The sequence below is a fragment of the Panthera tigris genome, chromosome A2 (genome assembly GCF_018350195.1).
Source record: "Panthera tigris isolate Pti1 chromosome A2, P.tigris_Pti1_mat1.1, whole genome shotgun sequence".
Taxonomy (NCBI): Eukaryota; Metazoa; Chordata; class Mammalia; order Carnivora; family Felidae; genus Panthera; species Panthera tigris.
This window is the reverse complement of record NC_056661.1, coordinates 54,436,285-54,459,095: the sequence shown is the minus strand read 5'-3', so window position 1 is coordinate 54,459,095 and position 22,811 is coordinate 54,436,285. Positions and strand designations below refer to the sequence as shown.

The 22,811-nt window shown below is 44.5% G+C and overlaps 1 protein-coding gene across 7 annotated transcripts in view; it reads left to right on the top strand.

Annotated features, from left to right (window-relative positions):
• Positions 1–22,095, top strand: part of NR2C2 (nuclear receptor subfamily 2 group C member 2) — a 97,960-nt gene extending 75,865 nt beyond the window's left edge. For 6 of the 7 annotated variants that reach the window (XM_042979574.1, XM_042979572.1, XM_042979568.1 and 3 more), the window contains 9 exons: positions 1,020–1,167; positions 1,936–2,029; positions 5,585–5,718; positions 6,659–6,836; positions 7,950–8,071; positions 8,871–9,010; positions 11,531–11,668; positions 12,644–12,749; positions 15,622–22,095. In XM_042979574.1, the coding sequence (XP_042835508.1) occupies positions 1,020–1,167; positions 1,936–2,029; positions 5,585–5,718; positions 6,659–6,836; positions 7,950–8,071; positions 8,871–9,010; positions 11,531–11,668; positions 12,644–12,749; positions 15,622–15,796 (1,235 nt within the window). In that variant the 3' untranslated portion in view covers positions 15,797–22,095. The remainder of the gene's footprint in view (positions 1–1,019; positions 1,168–1,935; positions 2,030–5,584; positions 5,719–6,658; positions 6,837–7,949; positions 8,072–8,870; positions 9,011–11,530; positions 11,669–12,643; positions 12,750–15,621) is intronic. The other variant, XR_006214974.1, reaches the window with a different exon arrangement.
• The last annotated feature ends 716 nt before the right edge of the window (positions 22,096–22,811 follow it).

Sequence of the window (22,811 nt, the reverse complement as noted above, 5' to 3'; positions counted from 1 at the left end):
CACCGAGGCTTCACTTTATTTCCCTTCTGGGTCAGCTAGGTGTTCCAGCACTGATGCTGCTGGGATTGGTCATTTCCCGTGGAGTATTTGGAAACCTCCTCCAGATAAATCGGGATGCAGCACAGGGCAGTGGGGTAAACACAGGCTGTGGAGTGTCAAACCCCAGCTCTGTCACTTAGGAGCTGTGGGGCCTGGGGAAGACATGTCACTGCTTTCAGCCTCAGGGTCCTCATCTGTAAAATGGGACCCTCTTACTTACATATTGGATCTGGGGTTCATCCTTTCTTTCTGTTGAAAAGGTTTTTATTTTCTTCATTTCTTTCTGGCCTGTATACTCCTTTTAGGCCAGATTGCTGAAGGGAGAGACTGCTAGTGTTGTAGAAAACTAACACCCCATTAAACAGTTTGCAGAAGCCGTGCAGGCTTGAGTTGGACATTGGAATGCTTCCTTTCTGACACGTGCATTAGACAAGATTTCTGTTAAGGACCAACTTGAAGATGGGTGTTTCTCTTCCAGAGGGTGCCTTTTGTTACCAGCAGGCAGAGAAAAGCCAGAGTCCTCAGGGTGGGCCCCCCACAAGGCCATACAAGTGCCGTGCTCAACTGTCTTAGCAGGCAGTGCTTACCCTCTTTAGCCCTTTGGATTTAACATCATATCGTTTGGCTTTGAGTTTTTCACCTCTTTGGCTGAAAAGTCCACTGTGAAAATGGAGTTAGATGCGTCTAGCACCAGAACCTATCATCCCTGTAGTAACAAACTTACTAAGGAAAACCCCTAAATTTACTTTGAAAGATGTAGTTCAAAGTGGGGGAGGGAGACAGAATCCGAAGCAGGCTCCAGGCTCTGAGCTGTGTCAGCACAGAGCCTAATGCGGGGCTTGAACTCAAAAACCATGAGATCATGACCTGAGTCAAAGTCAGACACTCAACCGACTGAGCCACCCAGCTGCCTGGAAAGATGTAGTTTTTAATAACTTGACTCTTTCCTCTAAATGTGAATATTTATGTTGTGATTTAAGCTGTACAGAGTGAACGGAAGCCCTTTGATGTACAACGGGAGAAACCAAGCAATTGTGCTGCTTCAACTGAGAAAATCTATATCCGGAAGGACCTGAGAAGTCCTCTGATAGCCACTCCCACGTTTGTGGCAGATAAAGATGGAGCAAGGTCAGTCCCTGTTTTGGTAAAGGGTCACACTGCTATCAGCCTTTGAGCTGTCCCTTGGAGGGCACTTACTTGGCTCCCTGCATGCTGCCACAGCCTTCAGCCTTGTCTTGCCCCACCCTACCCTTTTTGGAGCTGTTCCAGTCATACCTGTGGATAGGCCTGAGGATGGCTAATTTAAGATGGGGTCAGAATTTCTCCTGCATCAGGGACTCAGGTTATGTCCTGTAGTTTCATACAGGAAAACAGTTGCTCTTCAATTCAAGATGGAGTTTTTCTGCAGTATAGACAAAAGGCCTAACTCCTCAGGTAGTCTCAAATAGTGCCACAAGTTAACTTCTATGTCTTTTTGCTTTCATGTAATCTGTTGAACTTAATTGAAAAAGAACAGAAAAGAAAAATAAGAAATCCAAACTCTATCCTAGCAAGAACTAGAGTTGAGAATTCCTTGGTGATATTCTGAAGATCAAGTTAACTTTATTTAAAAGAGCAGTCACCGTCTGTGGTCAGCATGGAAGCTTGGGGGAGCAGGGGTGGGAGCGGGGAGACATGTGTCTGTGTGGCATCCTGTTTCAGGCTGTAGGCCCAGCTCTGTGTGCATCTCGTTGCAGAGAGAAGGGGGGTTGTTAGTCACTCAGTGGCTGAGTCCAGTTAGAGCTTTTGTGCTCTTCAGACAGCTTTGCAGATGTGGAAGGGACAGAGCAATGCAGCATGATCATACTGTGCATTAAATGTTGGAAGCTACTCTGGGTTTCTTTATGTCTTAAATAGACAAACAGGTCTTCTTGATCCAGGGATGCTTGTGAACATCCAACAGCCTTTGATACGCGAGGATGGTACGGTTCTCCTGGCCACGGATTCCAAGGTGATGCTCTCTACTTATGCCTTACTCTCCATCTTTCTGTTGCCGTGCAGACTGCTTCTCGGAATTGTGCACCCACCTTCTTGGCCTTCCGAGACAACCTCGAAAGCATGGCCTTCTGCATCTCACCTCACTTCTTATACAGCCATCTGTGATTTATTTTAGGGATGTTGAGGACTTTTTGGAAACTCAGGACTGGCTGGTTATAGTCATTGTAACATGTCAGGATCTAGAGTTCAGTTTGGTGAGAATTCAGTGGCTCTCAAATCAGTTAACCACCCCACCACCTCCACCTCAGTACACACATTGGCAAACTACTGGTATGCTAGGGAAATGGCTGCTTATTCTAAGATGGCCTTTGGCAGAAGCTGCTAGTTCCTTTTTTTTTTTTTTTTTTTTTTTTTTTTGGTTGAAGTTGACACACTGTTAAATTATCCACACCCACCCCCTTCCTTTTTATTAGATGACCTGCAGGAGGAAGTTCAGGCAGGATTCTGACAATTGTAAAACTAAGAGCAAATCAGCCATATGGAATTTAACTTGTTGTGAACAGAGGTGTTTGTCATTCCAGGAGAGAGAGAGCTGGCTAACCCCTGTGAAGATAACTTAGGAGAAAGGTTTTATCCAGGCAAGGAAACTGATTACATCAGAAACTATGAGATGAGAAATATAACCCAGTGATGATGAAGTAGCAGCGCGCCATGGCTGAAGTCCGGTTTTTCTTCTCTAAAAGGAGCGACTTCGTAACAGTGCTGCCATGGCTACTGCCCTGAGAACCAGAGCCACGCTACCTGCAAGGCTTCCTTCTCATCTATTCACGTGCACATCGCTGTGCCCACTCAGCACGTTAGGAACATCCTTTTTTGAGAAAGAAAAGGCAACAGTGAGAGCTGCTGGCTGGCACCAACAGCAGCTTTCCATCCTCTGGCCCTTATGCCGGGCTTTGAGCTTCCTGTCTTTGGGCACTGGTGATGTATGTGACATGGGAATCACACCCAGTGTGCTGCTGTCGTCACCCAGTAGCCATTCAGGACAGTGATTGATGCATAGTGGGGTAGAGAGAAACCAGAAGCCTGAAAGTAAGGCCCAAATAACCTTAAAACCTGATTACCAAGGGATTTCACAGCAGCTGTTCCATGGTGCCATCCATGCAGAGACTGAGAATAAGAACCAAGAGACTCCAGAGTCTGCTATCTTGGGAGCCCAGCACCGCTCTTGGGAGCCATGTGCCCTCTTTCCTACATCTCTGTTTCCTTCAGTACCCCCGACACAGGGGTGCTGGGAAACTTGAGTTAGTTTTATAAAGCACACAGCATCCAGTGACACTCAGTAAATGAGAAGCTAGTCATGGTCATTGGATGGAAGAGAAAGGACACAAACTGTGGTATTTAAGTAGCAGTTAAGAGAAAGAGCTGCAGAGTCAGACGTGTGCTCCTACCTATTCCTTCCTCTGTGGTGTGGAAGTTTTTCATGAATAACGGAATATATACAAAGCACCTAAAGGGAGCTATTTTCAGAATCTGTTTTTTAAACCTTCCACTTTGAAAGATTAAAATTCAAAATAACGTACCTTGAGCAAGCACAAAGATACTGCAGAGCTCCCCTGTACCCTTTACTCAGTTGCTCCCAGCAGTTTATCTGGCAAGACTGCAAGATGGTATCAGAACCAGGACGCAGCACTGGTACAGTGTGTGGGGAGTGATCTTTTCCTTTTTTCATTTAAGCTTTCTTTCTCTTCACATCTTTCTGTCATGACAACCTGCATCATTTAACAGCTGCACAACCTTCTGTTATATGGTTGTTCGGTGATTTATTAGTCAGTTCTCTGCTTATGATCTTTTCTGCTGTTCTGGTTTTTCACTTTTCTAACCAGATACAACAAACATTTGTTTATACATCTTTTTTTTTTTTTTTTTTAGCATTTATTTATTATTGAGAGACAGACAGAACATGAGCATGGGAGGGGCAGAGAGAGGGGGAGACACAGAATCCGAAGCAGGCTCCAGGCTCTGAGTTGTCAGCACAGAGCCCGACGCGGGGCTTGAACTCGCAAACCACGAGATCATGACCTGAGTGGAAGTCGGATGCTTTACCGACTGAGGCACCCAGGCACCCGTGTTTATACTACATACCTTGATTTATTTGTTCAAATATGTCTGGTTTTCTTTTTTTGCTTATTTGAGATAAAATTCACATACCTGAAGATTTATCCTTTTAGTGTTACAGTGCAGTGGTTCTAGTACTTTCACAAGGTTGTACAGCCATCACCACTACCCAATTCCAGAATATTTTCATCACCCCAAAAGAAGCCCTGCACCCATTAAGCAGTCACTTCCTCCTCCCCTACCAACTGCTACTCTACTTTCTGACTATACTCTACTTTTCTGATATAAATGGAAACATACAATATTTTGCCTTCTGACACTGGCTTCTTTCTCTTGGCGTAGCGTTTTCAAGGTTCATCCATGTTGTGGCGTGTGTCAGCAAGCACTTCGTTCCTTTTTATTGCCAATTAATAAGCCCTTGAATGACTAAACCACATTTTACATATCCATTACATTCAGCTGACGAACATTTGAGTTGTTTCTACTTTTTGTCTATTATGAATAGACAAATATGCTATGAACATTTGGGTAATTTTATGTGTGTGGACGTATGTTTTAATTTCTCATGTATATAACTAGGGAGTGGAATTGCTGGTCATATGGTAACTCTGTATTTAAACTTTGTGAGGAAGTGCCAGACTTTTCTACAGTGGCTGCACCATTTTACATTCCCAACAGCAATGTATGAGGGTCCAGTTTCTCCACATCCTCCCCAGCACCTGTTATTACCTGTCTTTTTTATTATAAACATCCTGTTGGGTGTGAGGTGGTATCTCATTGTGGTTTTGATTTGCATTTCCAGTGATGTTGAACATCTTTTCATGTGCTTATTGGCCATGTGTGTCCTATTCTAAGAAATATCTAAATCCTTGGCTCATTTTTTTTTTTTTTTTAACTGACTGCTTTATCTTTTTATTTTTGACTTGAAAGAGTTCTTTAGATATTCTGGTTACTAAACCATTGTAAGATGTGTGTTTTGCAAATATTTCCTCCCATTCTCTGGGTTGTCTTTTGTGTGTGGAAGGGCAGGGTTTCTTTTTACTTTCCTAATAACTTTTTTCTTTTTTTAAGCTTTTATTTTTAAGTAATCTCTACACCCACCGTTGGGCTTGAACTCACAACTCCAAGGTCAGGAGCCAGTGCTTCACCAACTGAGCCAGCTAGGCACCCCATTTACTTTCTTAATATCTTTTGAAGCACAGAAGTTTAAATTTTGGCAGTGTCTAATTTGTCTAAGTTTTCTGTTACCTTATTATATGTATATTTGTGTAACCACCATCGCAGTCAAGACCCCGAACTCTCCCCTCACCAAAAAGTTCTCCCTCCTGCTGCCATATTGAGCTCACACCCCATAGATGCTGTTTTTAAACTACCATTATACCTTCATTGGCCTGAGAGTCTTTTATGTGTGTGTTTGTGTTCATCTTTAATGTTCTTGTTTTTTGTTTAATAGGCAGAAACAAGCCAGGGAGCTCTGGGCACACTGGCAAATGTAGTAACCTCTCTTGCCAACTTGAGTGAGTCCCTTAACAATGGTGATGCTTCGGAAATGCAGCCGGAGGACCAGTCTGCAAGTGAGATTACTCGGTATGATCCTATGAGGGTGGAGGCTCTGCCCAGTGTGCACACTTAGCTGCTCTTTTGTGAGGGCTGGCGGCAGCATTTTGACACCCACCCTGTATTTAATCAAGGATGGTAAAGTCACAGTGTCCCTGCACATCTGTCTTCCTTCACATTTTAACTATGGGAACCAGGATTCGTTTATATTACATGATATAAAACAATCAAAGTTGCTTTTCATTCCAAACAATGAAAAAGGAAATGGAGTGACTGAGTGGAAGTAGGGAAAACCCTTCAATAGACAGGTGTTCCTTGCATTAGTTATTTTGACTAAATATTAATAGTTCATCCCCTTTCCCACTTCTGTTTTAGCCTATTTTTCCAAACAGTCTAAAGCTTAAGTCCATCAGGGAGTTAGCTACTAGCATTAGCTGGCCCTGAACATCCATAACCGGCTGCAGAGAGTTTCTTCTCCATAGGCTCTCATGTTTGCTCCTTTCCTGTGGGACTGGTCACCCCTGCCTGTCTTGCCAGGCTGGGCAGATGTACAGCTGGAGGCCACACAAGTGCCCCGGGCCTCATGATCTCTTGCAGTCTGATAGCAAAGAGGATGGGATTCCAGTTGGATAGAATTCTGTTTACACCATTTACTGGGTGGTTGGTGTTAGAAGAGTTATGTAACATCTCCAGGCCTCAGCTTTCACATCTATAAAATGGGGAGGGTTCTACCTTAGAGAGTAGTGTGAAAAATAGAAATTATGTGTGAAAATAAATAATATATAGCTTAGTGCCCATGATGATGTATGGACTGTATACAGAAACTTTCATTGTCATCCCTTCCCCCAGCAGGTAGATTTAATGATCTTTTCCCCATTGCATGGTTTTTCTAGATTATGTCTCAGCTAGAGTTCTGTTCCTCCTAAAAGCTGTGGATTCACACCACTGACTGCTTCATTTTTGCTCACAGGGCATTTGATACCTTAGCTAAAGCACTTAATACCACAGACAGCTCCTCACCTCCGAGCCTAGCAGACGGCATAGATGCCAGTGGAGGAGGCGGCATCCATGTCATCAGCAGAGACCAGTCCACACCCATCATCGAGGTCGAAGGGCCCCTCCTTTCAGATACTCATGTCACATTTAAGGTGAGTGCATTCAGCCTACCCACATGCCCCAGCCTCCCAGCCTGCAGTGTAAAACCAAAATCTTGTAGCAAGCTCATTTTCATGTTGTGGCTTTTGATCCAGACCTGGTGTTCCAGAACAGTATTCTCATTAAAAAGCATTTTTGCTCCGTTTTGCTCATTTGGCTCTCAAGGTAACTTGCCCTGAAGCAGGTGTGGCCTGTCCTTGCCAAGAGGGGTTGACAAGGTGCTGACCCTCGAGGGCTTTTAATGGACTGCTCTGCCTTTTCTAGGATGGCCTAGCTCCAGCACTCAGGCACCTTTGTCTGCTTCATCGTGCAGGCAGCCAGCCCTCATTCCTAGCCGCTGGTCCTGACCGCTTGCCATCGCTAGCCACAGAACTTTGAAGAGCTGTTAGTCTTCCCCACAGGCTCCTCCATGGCCTTGCTTCCAAAAGACACTCCTCAGTTTCTAGGGCTACAGACCGTGTCTTCCTATCCCCGAGTGCTCTTGACTAGAGAGGCCTGACCAGTCACTTAGGAAGACTGGGTCCCTGCTCATAGTTGCCCACTGGTGCCAAGAATATAGGTCACCAGTGGGATTCCAGCATCAAAGGCATTAATGCCCCTTCTGGACAGTGGAGCTCTGGAGCCCAGGCCTGAGCATTCTGATGATGGGATCTCGTCCTCCCACCATATGGGTTTCTTTTCAGCTCTCACTCACTGTTACCCTGAGGCCACCTACCAAATGCCCACTAGCTATGAAGTTGACCCCTGTTCCCAGATTCAATTTAGATTTTAACCTCCAGCTCAAAATGGAATTGCTTTAGAACAAATAGCAATTTAGTTGAGGCAAAAGTTGAAAAGTATGTCTTTGTGTGATTGAGTTGGGAGGTCACCATCATTGACCACATTCTGAGGGCCATCAGGCCCTAGTTCATTGGGCAAGAGACCACAGGGTGTTGGTGCCAGCCCCCCGCTGCAGAGGACACAGGTTTCATAAGGATGGGTCTGCACAGGAGCTTCAGCATTAGAGATTATCACAACTCAAGTGTCACAGTTGTTGAAACGTGACAGGGATTCATGTTGACCTGTCTCTCTGTCACCTCCTGTGTTGTGTGCCTCTTCTTCTCCAGCTCACCATGCCCAGCCCAATGCCAGAGTACCTCAACGTGCACTACATCTGCGAGTCAGCATCCCGCCTGCTTTTCCTCTCCATGCACTGGGCCAGGTCAATCCCAGCTTTTCAGGCACTTGGGTAAGTGGCCTTTTCTCTCTGTGCATATCTTTCAGCAAGAGCCCTCCCCTCATTAGGAGTGGCCCAGAAGATATCTGAGGGCCATTCTAGTTTGTTCCTGTGATCTCATTCAAGTGACCCTGATTTTCTTATTAAACACACTAAGTGGACTGGTAGCCGAGGTCCATGGTTGCCACTATTTCGGTGTTACTCAAACTTTTATCAGCCTTCTCCATATGCCAAGGACTTGGTGCTGGGAGCCAGGGATGGAGTGGAGCAAAAGGCAGGAGTCATCCTGAAATGTTGAGACAAGTAGCAAAAGCTCCTCAGATAGGGTCATACTGTTTGCAGCATGGTAGCCATGCTGTCCTGAGTATAAATCATCCAAGACAGGGCTGAAAGCTGGCGTGGCTGGCCTCTTCCTGTCTCCAGTGCCAACTTGTCCCCTGCAGGGTTTGCAGACCCTCTGTTCTCTGTCTGCAGGGAGACAGACAGAGCTCTTAGCCCTTGGATCACTGCAGCCTCTTCTGACAGCCATGTCAGGGCCACTGTGAGTTTAGAAGGCTGTAGGAGATGCCAGTTTAGTCATACCCATTCAGATTTCTCATTACTGAAGTCTAAAGAGTCTTTGTTAAGAGAATAGTTTATCCTCAGAGGGACTTTAGTTAAGAGATTCACACAGACAGTGGTGTTTTCAGAGAATGGTCCTGGACATACCATAGACCTTCAAGAAACACTTGCTGAATCAACTTGTTTGGGGCAAACTGGGCCCTGGAGAATGCCAGCATGTACCCACACCCACTCTGACCTCTGTCCCCAGGCAGGACTGCAACACCAGCCTGGTGCGGGCCTGCTGGAACGAGCTCTTCACCCTCGGCCTCGCCCAGTGTGCCCAGGTCATGAGTCTCTCCACTATCCTGGCGGCCATTGTCAACCACCTGCAGAACAGCATCCAGGAAGGTAGGGCTGGGCTGGGCTGTGGGGGATTGCATCTCGGTTCAGGCTGACTCCTTGCAAACTGGCCAGCCTCAGTGTCCCACAGCATCCACAGGCTGAAGGTAGTTTAACATTTAAGTCCTAGGACCTTTACCAGTGAGAACATTTAAATTTCCACCCATCTGTCATCTTATAAGGCATATGAAAGGGGAAAAAAAGATAATTGAAAAAATTGCCAACTTCCTGATACGTAGGCATTTGGTGATGTTTCCAGCATAATCTTACATTTCCATCTTGATTGGCAGGCATACATGGAAAAAAACTAGTTTTTCGCCTATGGGGTGAAAGAAAAACCCAATTTTTCCCTACTGTGCTTCTCTTCCCTGCATGTCTCCTTTACTATTCACACAGAACACTTTTTTTTTTTTTTTTTTTTTTTTTGAGAGAGAGAGCACGAGAACACGGGGGAGAGGGGCAGAGGGGGAAAGAGAGTAAATCTCAAACAGGCTCCATGCTTAGCGAGAAGCCCGATGCAGGGCTCAATCTCACGACCGTGAGATCATGACCTGCGCCAAAATCAGAAGTTGGACACTTTATCAACTGATCCACCCAGACTCCCCAGGCACTTCAGTTCTGGAACTTGTAGTCACCAATGTGTGGAGGTGTTTCCCCACAACAGGCAATTCCCTGTGACACCAGGTGGGTGTCTTACAATTTAATTCAATTCTGACACTGTCTACCCAGAGATAGTGTCAGATCCCACGGGTGTTAAGGGCTCAGTCCCATAAGACCCTGTCCCCAATACACACACACAAGTCCAGGCTATCACCTGTGCTTCTGACCAACCTGCTGTAGATCAGAGGTTGCAGCAGCCCTCAAGTTGGATTCATTCACTAGCGTTGCTCACAGAACTTGAGGAGACACTTAAGTTCACCACTTTTTAAAAGGATATGATAAAGGATACAGATGAACAGCCAGATGAAGAGATACATAGGGTGAGGTCTGAGAGAATCTCAAGCGCAGGAGTTTCTGTCCCCGTGGACTTGGGGTACTTCACCCTCTGGTGTGCGTGTGTTCACCAACTTGGAAGCTCTCTGAATCCCATACTATTGGGATTTTATGATGGAGACTTCCTTCCTCATGTGGGCATGATCAATTATTAACTCCGTGTCTAGCTCCTCTCCCCACTCTGGAGGATGAGGGACGGGGCTGGAAATTCCAAGTTTCTTGGCATGCCTTAGTCTTTCCAGGGGCCAGGCCCCATAGATTCACCTCAAAAGATGAATCCTAGTGCTCTTAACACACAGGAGCTTACAAGGGTTTTAGGAGCTCTTTGTCAGGAACAGGGTCAAAGACAAATATTAGAATAAGATATCGTGGTAGTGCTCTTATCACTTAGAAATTAACAAGGGTTTCAGGAGCTCTGTGCCAGAAACTGGGGGCAGAGACCAACAGACAGATTTTTTATTATCTCGTAACAGGTTACCCTTTCCCATATAACAAATTCTCACAATCCTAGAGAGACTATTATCGCAGTAAGGTCCCTGGATTGCCCCAAGTGAAACAGCAAGCAGAAGAGCCAGGCACAGACAAGGGTCGTGCAGACCCCCTAGTCCAGGACACAGTTGCATACCCAGCTGCTGCTCACGAGCGAACAGGTGACTCTCTTCCAGAAAGATTTGTGGCAACTACCTAACATTTGGTGGTCAGATCCCAGCCATGTCAGGACAGGAGATAGCCAGTGCAGATAGCCCTCTGTCTGCCGGAAGTCCATAGTACATCAAAGACATAGTCTTGAGGGAGCACGCCTAGGATTCAGCACTGACACTAAAAATCTGCACCTGATACTGAATTGCAGTTGAGCTGCACTTTTCATTAGGCATTCCAGATGTTTGATTACCTAGGAATTCGAGTTACCTAGTCACACCTTTGTTTTTCTAGTTACTCCTTTGGACTAGTAACGTAAAGCTGATTTTTTTTTTTTTTAACCCTGTAACATTTTGTTGATTTTAAGTTAGATTTGTTCACAAATGAGGATTGCTTTCCTTTATTTTTAACTGAGTGTAATAATACTAATACCTTCAGCAAATACTACCACGAAGATTAAATCGGAACACACAAAATTGTTTCCACAACTAAAAAATGTCGACATTTAATGGTCGTATCCGTAAACATTTATTAAATGCCTGCAGAGACTTAGAAAATCTGACCACTGTTAAGAATTGACTTATAGGTCTTAAGCACAGAATAAAAGGAGTTACCAGTTTGCACCTATAGGCCAAAGTTGCTGCCCAACGTGGGGCCAGGGAGAATCGCTGGTCTGGGGGATTATTACTGAGACAGCATACATAGCAGAGTGGAATTTGGGTACCTATTGTCACTTCTTCACCTGGAAACTGAGGCTGTTAACCATCTTAAGGTAACTGGTTTTCCATTAAAAAGTGAAATTATTTTCTCTTCTCTTTGAATCTGTGGCTCCTCAAAGAAGCTTGTGTTGTTATTCTTACCAGCCTTTCTCAGAGGATCTGTGATGTTGATTTGTAGATAAACTTTCTGGAGACCGGATAAAGCAAGTCATGGAGCACATCTGGAAGCTTCAGGAATTCTGTAACAGTATGGCGAAGCTGGATATAGACGGCTATGAGTATGCATACCTTAAAGCTATAGTTCTCTTTAGCCCCGGTAAGATATGTGGTGGTGACTCACAACAGTTTTCCGCCTATGTCTACTGATATTTCTGAACATGAACGTGTTGTCACGCTGTCAGCCATGTAGAGAGAGCCCTGCCAGATTGTATGTGACAGAATGTTCTCCTAAAAGGTGTGCTTTGCTAGCTAACATAAGCACATAACATTCTTTTAAATTGTTTTTACAGTCCCAAAGACATATGCCATAGTGCCTTCCAGATGTTTGACTTCATATGTTGAATAGATCTATTCTGTATCCTAATTTAAACCATTGGCCAAACAAGACTTCAGCATACAAAACAGAGTAGTATACTACTGTCCAATGTCCTTTTTTGTTCGTTTTGATTTGTTTCGCTTTCCTTTTTGCCAATTTTTAGTTTGTATTAGCATATGTCCTCCAGTACAGACTGAAACTGCACAAGTTTACCTGTTCCTGGAGGACAGTAGCAGCAGCTGAAGAAGAGGCAGCAGGACTGTCCGGCTGGCCTCACTGCCCCCCCTCTTGGCTGTTGTCTCGGAGCCTCCAGAGAGGTCACTCAGGCTGACTGCTGAACTCAATAGCAGGGTTGGACACCGCTAACTCCCTCCCTTCTTCCCCAGCCATCCACTCATGAACAACAAAGTAGCTAATAAAAATGGGAGAAATTATGTATTAAATTCATAGAAAGTGATAATTTCTAATCTCATGTGATAGTTCCAAGCCAGATGTCCAAACCAAGCCAGGTGGGGCTGGTGAGGCTGGTGTGACCACTCAGGAGCCCAGCCCTCTCCCGGGAACCCTCAGGCCTTGGCAGAGCATAGAGCAAAAACTAATGTTTTAACAGTAATATCCAAACCAGATCCACCTTCAGAGTTCAATCTACATTGTACTTGAGAAATTTGCCAGAGGCTTAATTAAAAATACGAAGAAGTCTGCAAGCGAGGCTTTCAGAATACACAAGGCAATTCAGGGGTACTTTTCTCTCTTTAGACCATCCAGGTTTGACCAGCACAAGCCAGATTGAAAAATTCCAAGAAAAGGCACAGATGGAATTGCAGGACTACGTTCAGAAAACCTATTCGGAAGACACGTACCGGTGAGGCGCAAAGATACACACTCTTGCTGTGGGGCAGGAGGGGGTGCAGCTGGATCTGTAGTCACAAATATAAATTGTCAGCCTTTCCACGTCTGGCAGCCCGGTGAAGCCTCCTTTTGATCACACTTTAGTTCTTGCATTTCATGGATGGTAACAGTGTGTGGAAAGTGCTGGGTGGGAGGGGCAGGAATACTGGGCCATTCCAGTGTTTGCTGGGTAAACTGCAGGTGGAACCTTGGGTTGTTCTTCTGTAACATGAGGGTTTGGAATCGTTGCTGTGTAATTCCCTCCGAGGCTCACATCATGCACAGACAGTAGTTCTCACGGAGATTCCCTTTGTCCAGAAGAGCAGCTGTGCCCCCGTGGTCTGCGTCCACTGAAGAGGCCAAGCTAGCGTACGTGATAGCAAAGTTTTTGTTGACAGAAACCGACCCCGACCTCTACAAAGGAGTGAGTGGGTTATAGAAAATAGTAATTTTGCTGTCAGATAAACTGATTTTTTTTGAATTCCCATTTTTTAGGTAAAAAAGTTAGTTTGTATTATTTGTAATGATTGGGCAGCAAATACATGTATATACACATATACTCATAGATATACATGTGAGCCTTTGTCATGCAAAACTGAACAGGAAAGTTCTGAAATAGGGCAGGATGCCTGGCAGGCTTTCCAGCCAAGGAGTGGAGGAGCTCTTTCCCCATGACCACTTCCAACCCACTGGAAACTCCATGAATTACTGAGGTCATGTCAGGTAAACTATTTAATATTCCCTTCCCCACCCTGTCCTCTCAAAATAAACACTGGAGCAAAATTGACCCATAAGATACACGGCCCCACTTCTCTCCATGTGTGTCCCCTTCACAGACCTCAATCCAAAGATGCCCCACAGAATGAGAATGCCAGGCCCCAGGGACCCATTTCTCTGGTGTGATTGGCAGACCTGTAGCTGGCCCTGCTGGGAGAGAACCTCCTCTGCTTTAGGCACACCTCCATGGCCCAAGCATAGCTTTTGCCAGAGCAGGATCCATTTTGACTGGAATCTATGAAAACCTCACCATGAGTCTCAAGTGATTACAGCCTCAATACATATAGAATGGGACTGCCAATGGGAGCTCTGCCACCCATACCCAGAGCTCATCCAACCCAGCCAGGTACGCGGGCAAGCTGTCCCCAGAGGTAGCCATGGGCCTACTCCCACACAGTGTCCGTGGTCAGAAGAGGCTGGAAATGCCCCTGTAGGGACTGCTAGCAGAACCACACAGCACACTAGTCATCTTGACAACAGCAGCTCTCTGGCCTTTGAAAGTAGGTGTTTCTGCAAAAATCTAGTGAGGGACCCAGGGATAGATAAAGGGCATGGTAAGAAAAGTGATTTGGAACCAAAAATGAGATAAGGGAGGCTTTCTCATAGGATAGGGCTCAGAAAAAAGACAGTTCCCCCAAAAGCCCTAGGACGGTTGACACCCGTTTCTGCATTGTTTTAGTCTTTCCCATTTTATGCCTTTTCTCATACTGTCTGCTCCTCCTGAAATAACCGTTCTATCCCTCCCCATTGTTTATATCTCTGCTGAGAGAAACCTCAGCCAGCCTCTAAGGCCCAGCTGACCTGTCCCCCCACCGCCCCACCCCCCACCCCAAGAAGTCCTCCTTGATTGACCCTTGCTGAGTTTCCAAGATCCTTCATCCTGTCTGCCCCTTCTGGTCTGTGGTGGTGTCCCCTTACATCTTTGTGTGCCCTGCAAGACTCATGGTGGCTGGGCAAATGGACGATGATGCTGGAATGCCGCTTGCATAATCTGTATTTTCTCTTTTTAAAAATAACAGTGTTCACTGTAGGAAAGAAATTAGAACATTCTGGAAATTAAAATGAAAGCTTTTCAGTTCCTGTAAATAGCACTATCCATAGTTAATGTTTTATGCATTTCCTTCCAGAAATTTTTTATGTCTGTGTAACTGGAATCATAAAATCCAAAGTAAGGTTTTGTAACCCTTTCTTCATGTAATGTTCAACAAGCATACTTCTGCATTTTCTGTGGCTGAGGAGATGCTGTCATTTCTTTAGAACTTTCCTGCTAATGAAAATATAGGTTGTTTCCAGACTAGGCTGGCACGCAGTGAGCATCCTTGCACACGTAGCTTTGTACAGTGTCTGTGGAATGGCCAATCATGTGGGATGCTTCAGATACAGTGTCCAGAGAGCCATCAGAACGGGGTCATGATGTGTCCTCCCACCCAGGGTGTTTTCAAAATGAAAACAATTTTATTGCTTCATTTTTTAATTAGGATGCTATGTGAACACTACAGTAATAAAGACAAAGGTTTAATAAGTAAAAGCATTCCAGATCCCCAAACCCAGAGATCAGGGTTTTGGTGAACATTTTGGTGAACATCCTTCCAAATACTTTTTTATACATGCCACACAAATAAATTTACACAAATGAGATTGTGTTACACTTGCTGCTTCCCGGTCTCCTTTTAGGTTTTTACTCGGCTGTACATCACAGACTTACCATCAGTGAATATATATCTTTTTTATACTTTTTGCTGAATATACAGTGTGCTCTTTTATATGGAGACACCATAATTTAACCCATCCTTTATTGATTTCCAAATTTTTCTCTTTTGGTGGAGGTGGGGAGAATTGTTATAAATGAAGGAGACATTTGTACATACATCTTTGTACTTGGTTTTGATTTTCTCTCATGATAAATCCCTACAAGAGGAACTGTTGAAATTTGAAATACAAGGGGTAGGTCATGGGTCTGTTTGTTTGTTTCAATTCCAAGCAGTGCGGAGAGGGTCCCTGGGAGCCTGTCCAGGGAGAAGTCTGAAGGGCAGTGTACTCCCTTTCTCTAATGAGCCTCCCTTTTACAGATTGGCCCGGATTCTCGTTCGCCTGCCAGCACTCAGGCTGATGAGCTCAAACATAACAGAAGAACTTTTTTTTACTGGTCTCATTGGCAATGTTTCAATAGACAGCATAATCCCCTACATCCTCAAGATGGAGACAGCAGAGTATAACGGCCAGATCACCGGAGCCAGTCTATAGTGTGCACCGCACACCTGCTGAGAAGCAGAAGGATCCTCCGAGGACCGCTCAGATAACAGAGAAAATAAAGTAGTGGTATTTTGGTATGTGCAAATATTTCCAGTATGTTAGCCATTTCCTACCTGGTTTCTTCTTACCTGTTAATCCCAAACAATAGCAACTAAAAGACTAGTAGGATCCTTTCCTGCCATAAGAAATGTTTTAATGCCTTTTGATGAACCAGATTTTGGAACAATCTTTTAACCTAATTTGTATTTAGCGATTCTCAAAGGGCAAAAAACAAAGAGTTTTATAATGTCAGAGACTAGTATTAAACAAAACTAAACGAACCTAAGAAAACAGTATGTGTGTATATATATTAAAATTTTCCTTGGAATTAATAGCTACTAATTACCAGGGTAAATAATATTAGCACTTTCTAAGCACTTCTTATCAATGCGTATGTTAGCAACATCTTGCCTGTGGGCAGGACAAATGGAAAACTGTGTATGTCTTTTGCCGAAATGCTAATGATTTCTGTGAAAACGCAATAGGGTACAGGAGACAATCATTTATGTTTAAGAAAAGATGGCATCATTCCTAATTGTATGCACACATTAGTGGTGTTGAACTAAATTCCTATGAACGATTGAGAATGTGGCTCATGTGTATCATGCAGTAAGTGGGAGTGTGGTAGTGCAGTCGGTGGGGACCCCAACCGGAAGCTTCCTCAGCTGGTGAGTTGATGATGCTTGTCAGGTTCCCTGACCTCTGGTTCTGGTCTGTGACTGGCATCTACAGGCTCCTCCAAACCTAGGGCTCTCTTGATGACTGGTTCTCAGAATTGGATTGCAACCAACCAGTCAGACATAAACTGCCAATTCCTGCAGCAAGTGAAAACATCCCCAAATCACCTCCACCACTCACGGCAGACAGAGCCTTCTGACCAAAAAGTGCAAGGTGGGCATTTTGAACCTGACAGTAATTCCTGAATGCAATCTGGGGTGGTTGCTCATTGTTCAGATGGAGGAAGAAGGTCCCCTTCTCAGGGGTTTCCATTCCAAACACCCCCTTGAGAAGGGTCTGTATTCCTGCAGTTCACTCAGAACTGTGAGGTGATTCAGCGGGGAGGGGTGCAGGATTTTGCTCCCTGTCCCGGGGTAGTGGTGATGGTACGGCTGAATGGAAGGGTTTCTCTGTTGACCTTGAATATCAGGGTTTTTCAAAGTGTTTCCAGACTCTGCATTTCTGTTGGCAGATCTTTGAATGCTACTGGCACACCATGCACTTTGATCCCCCCAGGTGTGTACCAGCAAAGAACCCTGGAGCATTTTGGGTGATGTATGCAGAAGCAGCCTACCTGCTCCTTATAAAAAAAACCCGTAACTCCCAAAGTTATCTTCTTTGTCCTAAGTTACAGCCACCATCATTTACAAGAGCAGAATGCAGTATAAGGAAGTTCTGTCTAGAGAAGAGCATAAATTCCCATGGATGTGAGTAAACGGTGGGCATTTCCTGCTTGGGAAAGTGGCATGTCCAAGACCAGATAGGTACTCTCCCGTTTCCTTTTTGTACAGCCCAGATTAAGAAAATACAGCATTAGGTTAAATTTGCATCTCCCAGGACCTTTTGACCAGATGGTATCCAGAAAGATCCCAGTGCACTTCCCCTGCCTCACAGGCACTCTCTGGTCTGGCTTGGGCCCTAGTCAGGGTGGGGCCTCATGTGCTATGTAGGTGCCCAGCCAGCTAGCCACTGGCTCTTAACAAAATAGGATTCTCTGTTCTGAAGTGTTAGGAGCACTTGGTGAAAGTCATTAGTAGGAATTAAGTGGGGATGGTATCTCCAACTTCTAAATTCCTGTTTGGATTTAATTATATTATTTATAGTTCATGACTTGGAAACACATTTTGGAGATAATAGGGGTGCCTGTTATAAAATGATGGAAAGAATTTAATTTTGCCAGCTTAAATTTTTGGTTTCTAACTTTGAAGTGATTTAAATTTCAAAATTAAGAAAAAAACAGCCAAGACAGTAGAGTTAGGGCAGGTCTGTTTCATTTCTACTCATGAAGGATTTTAGCAGAGGGTATTTTCAAGCACGTTTATGCATCTTTCACAGCAAGTTGCCTGTTTTCTGTTCGATTTTTTAATATAAGCACATCTGTTGATCACATAGCCATTCGGTGGCAATACCAGTGTCACATCTCCCAGATCTGAGTTCTCCGTGTTAGGGAAAAGGCCCACCCCTCATTCCCAGGGGTGGGCCTGGAAGTCCTGTGTCCATTCAGCTTGTAGATACCTTTGCCTTTAGATAACGGCATGGCTTAGCCAAGACCTCGACCGAGGGCCCAGCGATGCACTGTTGAAAGTTTTGGGGCAGAGAAGGTGATAAACCAGCAGGAAGACAGGGAACATTTGGGTGAGTGCTGCACTCTGGCCAGGTAGCCCTGGACAAAAATCGGTTCGGCTTGGAGGGTTGTTGATTTTGACCTAGTCTTGCCCCTTGAGTCCCTTCACTGGTGATGGCTGATGGCAGTGGACCATTTTGGGCTTTGAACACTCATTAGTTTCCCAGATCCTCTTGGCTTTACTTTGAAGTAGCCTTTTCCGCTTTACTTTGAAGTAGCCTTTTCCCTAAGGATCATGTTCACACAAGCTGATTTCTTGCTGCCCCAAATCATTTCACACCTTGGACAGCAGGTCCATCCCATCTTGTCAGATTGGTTAAGAGGAGCCCAAAGTCCAGACTTTTTTAAAGGGATCCCAAGCAAATACTGAGGCTCAACTTTCACAAGGCTTTTACCCCTCATTGGTAGTTGGTGAAACTCTAGATTTGGTTAAGTGATGCCAGCTCTCTGCCTAAGAGCACGTTCTTAGTCACACAGCCTGTGCACATGTCCCTTCTGTTAACCTGGCCCTTCTTCCCTTGTGAGGAGAGGTCTATCAGCTAAAGGAGGTGGTGATATACACCATTGTTTCTTGATGAAATGGGCTCTTTTCCGGCAGTATCTCAGATAATGCTAGACAGTTATATGTTGAAATTCTGGAGGTCATTACGTATAATCCTAAAACAGGACAGGAAGAGACTTAGAAAAATTACTCAAGCAAATAATACTTTCCAAGCTATTCCACCCTTCTGATTTGAAATTTGTATGTGTGTCTATTGGGGGATTACCATTATTTATTGTCTAGCTTCTGCCATGAGGCTGTTCTTGTGGTTCTTTTGTTGTTTGGGTTTTTATATTTCATTGCAGGTATAGTCACTTGTAAGATGTTATGTAAATGCCCTCAAGAGGGATGGTTTCCTAGCTTCTCAGTATTAAATGTGAACTCTGTTCTGAGGCAGTTGCCACCAGCCATGGTGATCGCAATGGATGCACCTACTCTTGGGCTCCCTGACGTGGCAGCCACATATCGCTAGAGTGCATGGTTGCAGCCATAGTACATATTTACTTAGCTGTTTTGCTTGTTTGGGGGATGGCCGTGGCAGGAAGGCTAAGATTTAGAAGGGCTATATCTAGTGCTTTTATTCTGGGGGAAAAATGCATCCTAATCCTTTGGGGTGATTTCCAGTAGTCTTGCCCCCAGCCTGCTCTCTGCCTGACAAGCAGCCCTTGGCTATGAATCCAAGTTCTAGGACCTGATCAGATCAGAGTCCAGAAGTTTGTTGCCCACTTGCCAGTGGAAAGGGCCTCATGTGCAGTGGGGCGATCTAGATGACATTTCATCTCTAAGTGTAGGCCATGAAGTGTCATCTTCTGACATTCGCTTTTATCCCCGGGGGGGTGGGGGGAGGTAGGGAGGCAGTGCCCTTTAGACCCTGGAAGGTTGGAGCAGGCCAGGCAGATGCCCACATGCTTCCTTTATCCCACTTCCAGTCTCTAGATTGTACGGCTCTTTGAAAATGTCTTAACTTTGATGTAAATTTGTAAAGCCAAGCCCTAATCGAGGTAGTGGGTTTGGGTCTTTTGTACACAGGGTCCTGGACATCCCCACGTGTGCCTCTTGCCAGCGCACACTTGCGCATGTCCAGCCCTGGGGTCCCTTCAGCGGCATTTTGCGTGTACAGATTTATAGGCTTGTATGACTGAATGAATGTACATGTGTTTATATCTATATATGTACAGTGTATATAGTGTGTGTATGTGTACATAGATGTATATTATGTATACAGACATGTAGCCATGTATCCAAAATTTCCTTATGTTTTAAAGAGAGTCTATGATAGAGTTGCTAAAGTAAATGGACGTGGGTGTTCCAAGGTCCCTCAGCAGGATGGATTTGCTGATATTTTAACTCCATTTTCCTTTGGGTGAGCCTGGCTGGGAAAGGCCATGAAGACAGAATCTCCACTCTGTACCAGGGAAGATCCCAGACAGAAAAGGTCCTGACAGGAGGACACTGCCGTATATTCTCTAGGTTCAGGCAAGGGCCAGAAAGGTAGAAGACCGTTCATCCTAATGTCCAAAACTAGGTGGGGACCTTTAACTTGGCTGCCACACACCTGTTTATGGCCTGACTAGAAGGAACTTGATAGCAGGAGCTGTCGGCCTTCCCAGACACTCGCTCTGTCATGTGGTCCAGAGACAGGCATCATAGTCAGAGATTCAGAGTGGTCCTTGTTCTGGGGCCTGACTCCTCGTGTGGTAGTGATTTCCTATGCTCACCCGGATTTAGCAAACGGTGGGCACTGCCCGGTGAGTAAACAGATTCCCATGTGTCTAGTGCCAGTTGAAAAAAACCTACCAAGCAGTCTTTTAAGATAAACATGAATATAATGACTAAATTATGGAATATTAAGTTACAAATCTTAAATTACTTTTCTAGCATGTGAATAAAATCCACTGACATAAATTCTTCCTATAAATTGATTTAAACATGTCAGATAAAAGTTGGATTTTAATATGGCTACATGTGCCCTTTAAGCTACAGATACCTAATTTTCCTCACCCAGGTCTATTCTGATGAATTTTCCCCCTTAATCGGGCTTTAAACTGAGACCGGACACGCGGGAGCCAGGGCCCAGCCCGGCGAGAGCTGGTGAATGGGGCCTGCCTGGTGGGAGGGCTGAAAGCTGGCCCGCTGAAGGGAACTGGAGAACGGCAAAAACTCACATAGCCCATAGGTTTTCTGTTGTTTTTTAAAATAAGCTACCGAAATGTTTGAGAACACTTCATTGAGACTATAGTACTCAGTGCCTTTTGTGAGACGGTGGGTCATTTAGCCTTCAGCTTCCCCTATATTTAATGTAAAAGAAGCTCCTACTTCGCTGGCCTCATCCAACAGTACTTCCTGACCTTCCCCTGTCCTTGCCTGTCGTGACAATCACACTCTTGAAGGTGGCTTTCCAGTTAAAATACAAGAGGAAGCTTGACAGTCTCTCAATCTTCAAAGTAAAAGTTTTCATTTGGGGCTATCTTAACAGCAATCTAAGAGTTATTAAAGTTTGAGCTTAAAAAGAGTATCTTAGGGGTGGGGAATGTCGGAGATACTTTTAAGGCCCAGCTATACTTCCAGTTCAGAAGCCAGTAATTCTGGTGTCTCAATATTTATACACACAGCATAGAAAAAATGCTATAAAAATCAATGTTCAGCAACATTTATCAACTGACAGACTGTGAGAAAGCTTAATATTTGGATAACATTTGGAAGTAGTAGACTTTATGTTAAAAACGACTTCTCTTTAGGAACGTGTACTCAATTACCATTTTAACGACCAGAGCGGCCACGGGCTCAGACGATGCCGCCACACAACTCAAGTGCTGGGATATTTTTCTACAGCCTCCGTTCTCCCAACTACCTTGTAATAAACCAGTGTTCAACTAGTTTTATAACTGAAAAGCTGCACATTTTTCATAGTACAAACCCTAGTTTTTACCTGTAGTTTGGACCTCTCCGTTAAAATGTAGCTGCATTACTGGCCCTTTTAAAAGACATCTGTTAAAGGAAAATTCGGGTGTTAGATTTTCTTGGGACCGTTTCTGTAACTTCTGCCCTTCACAATATAGAAAATACTGTTTATGCCATTACATTTTAATTCCAGGTTTAAAACCTGTCGAAAGCTGGAGCTTGAAATCAGTTTTATGTGATGGCATTTAAAAAATAGCATGTTCTTTTTAAACTGAATTTTATATCTAATCAGTGTCTTCAGTCTTGAAGAAGAATTTGCATTGTTGTGTTTGTATATAGAGTATTGCAGTGCATGAATTAGCTTTTATGCATTTTATTAAATGCTGTCTCAATGTGGCATTATTGTTGTGGCTTAATACTACTACCTAAATGAGGTTTATACTATTAAAAAAGTGAATTAAAGACTAATGTGCATCTGCTCATTTCTTCTAATAGTAACACCAGTAATGCCTGACCCCCAGGAGCACCCGCAGGATCTCCCCCAAGGGGTACTTCCCTAGCTGTCGGTCTACTTGATGGTCCACCTGACTTGCAAATACCTTTAGTGGGAAAGAAGGTGTGGAAGTCCAAAAGCCAGGTCGGTGGTTCTGGAGGGGAGCACAGCTGAGGTGCCAGGCTACACAAGCTGCAGTCACAGATGATACTCGAAAGCCAGGCCTCCAACCAGCCGGCTCATCCTGTAAAGGTATTCACTATCCAGAACAAAAATGTGTTCTTAAAGTTGTAGAAGTTGGAAAGAACTTGCTCCGTGGGGGGATCATGTGACCTCTCATTTTACTGGTGAGGATTCGGAGGTCCAGAGTCAGATTCTTGGCAGAACCCACTGGCAGCCAAATAGCTTTAAATGGCTGTGCCAGGTAAGTATTCAAAATGAAAACCAGTCACTTCAGAAGAACAAGGTCTAAAATCTATGCAAATAGACACTATCACGGCAATCTTTTTTTCCTCCTATTTCTGTACATTTTAAACCCATCTTTTATCACTACTAAACAAAGTAGGAAACAGGAGACAAAAGGGTCAAAGAGATAATGCCCCCTAGTGGTGCTTATTCCAAGTCTCTGTAAAGAGTAATAAGGGGCGGCACTGGCTTGCCTTGCCTCCCGGTCAGCAACCTTTCTGGGCCC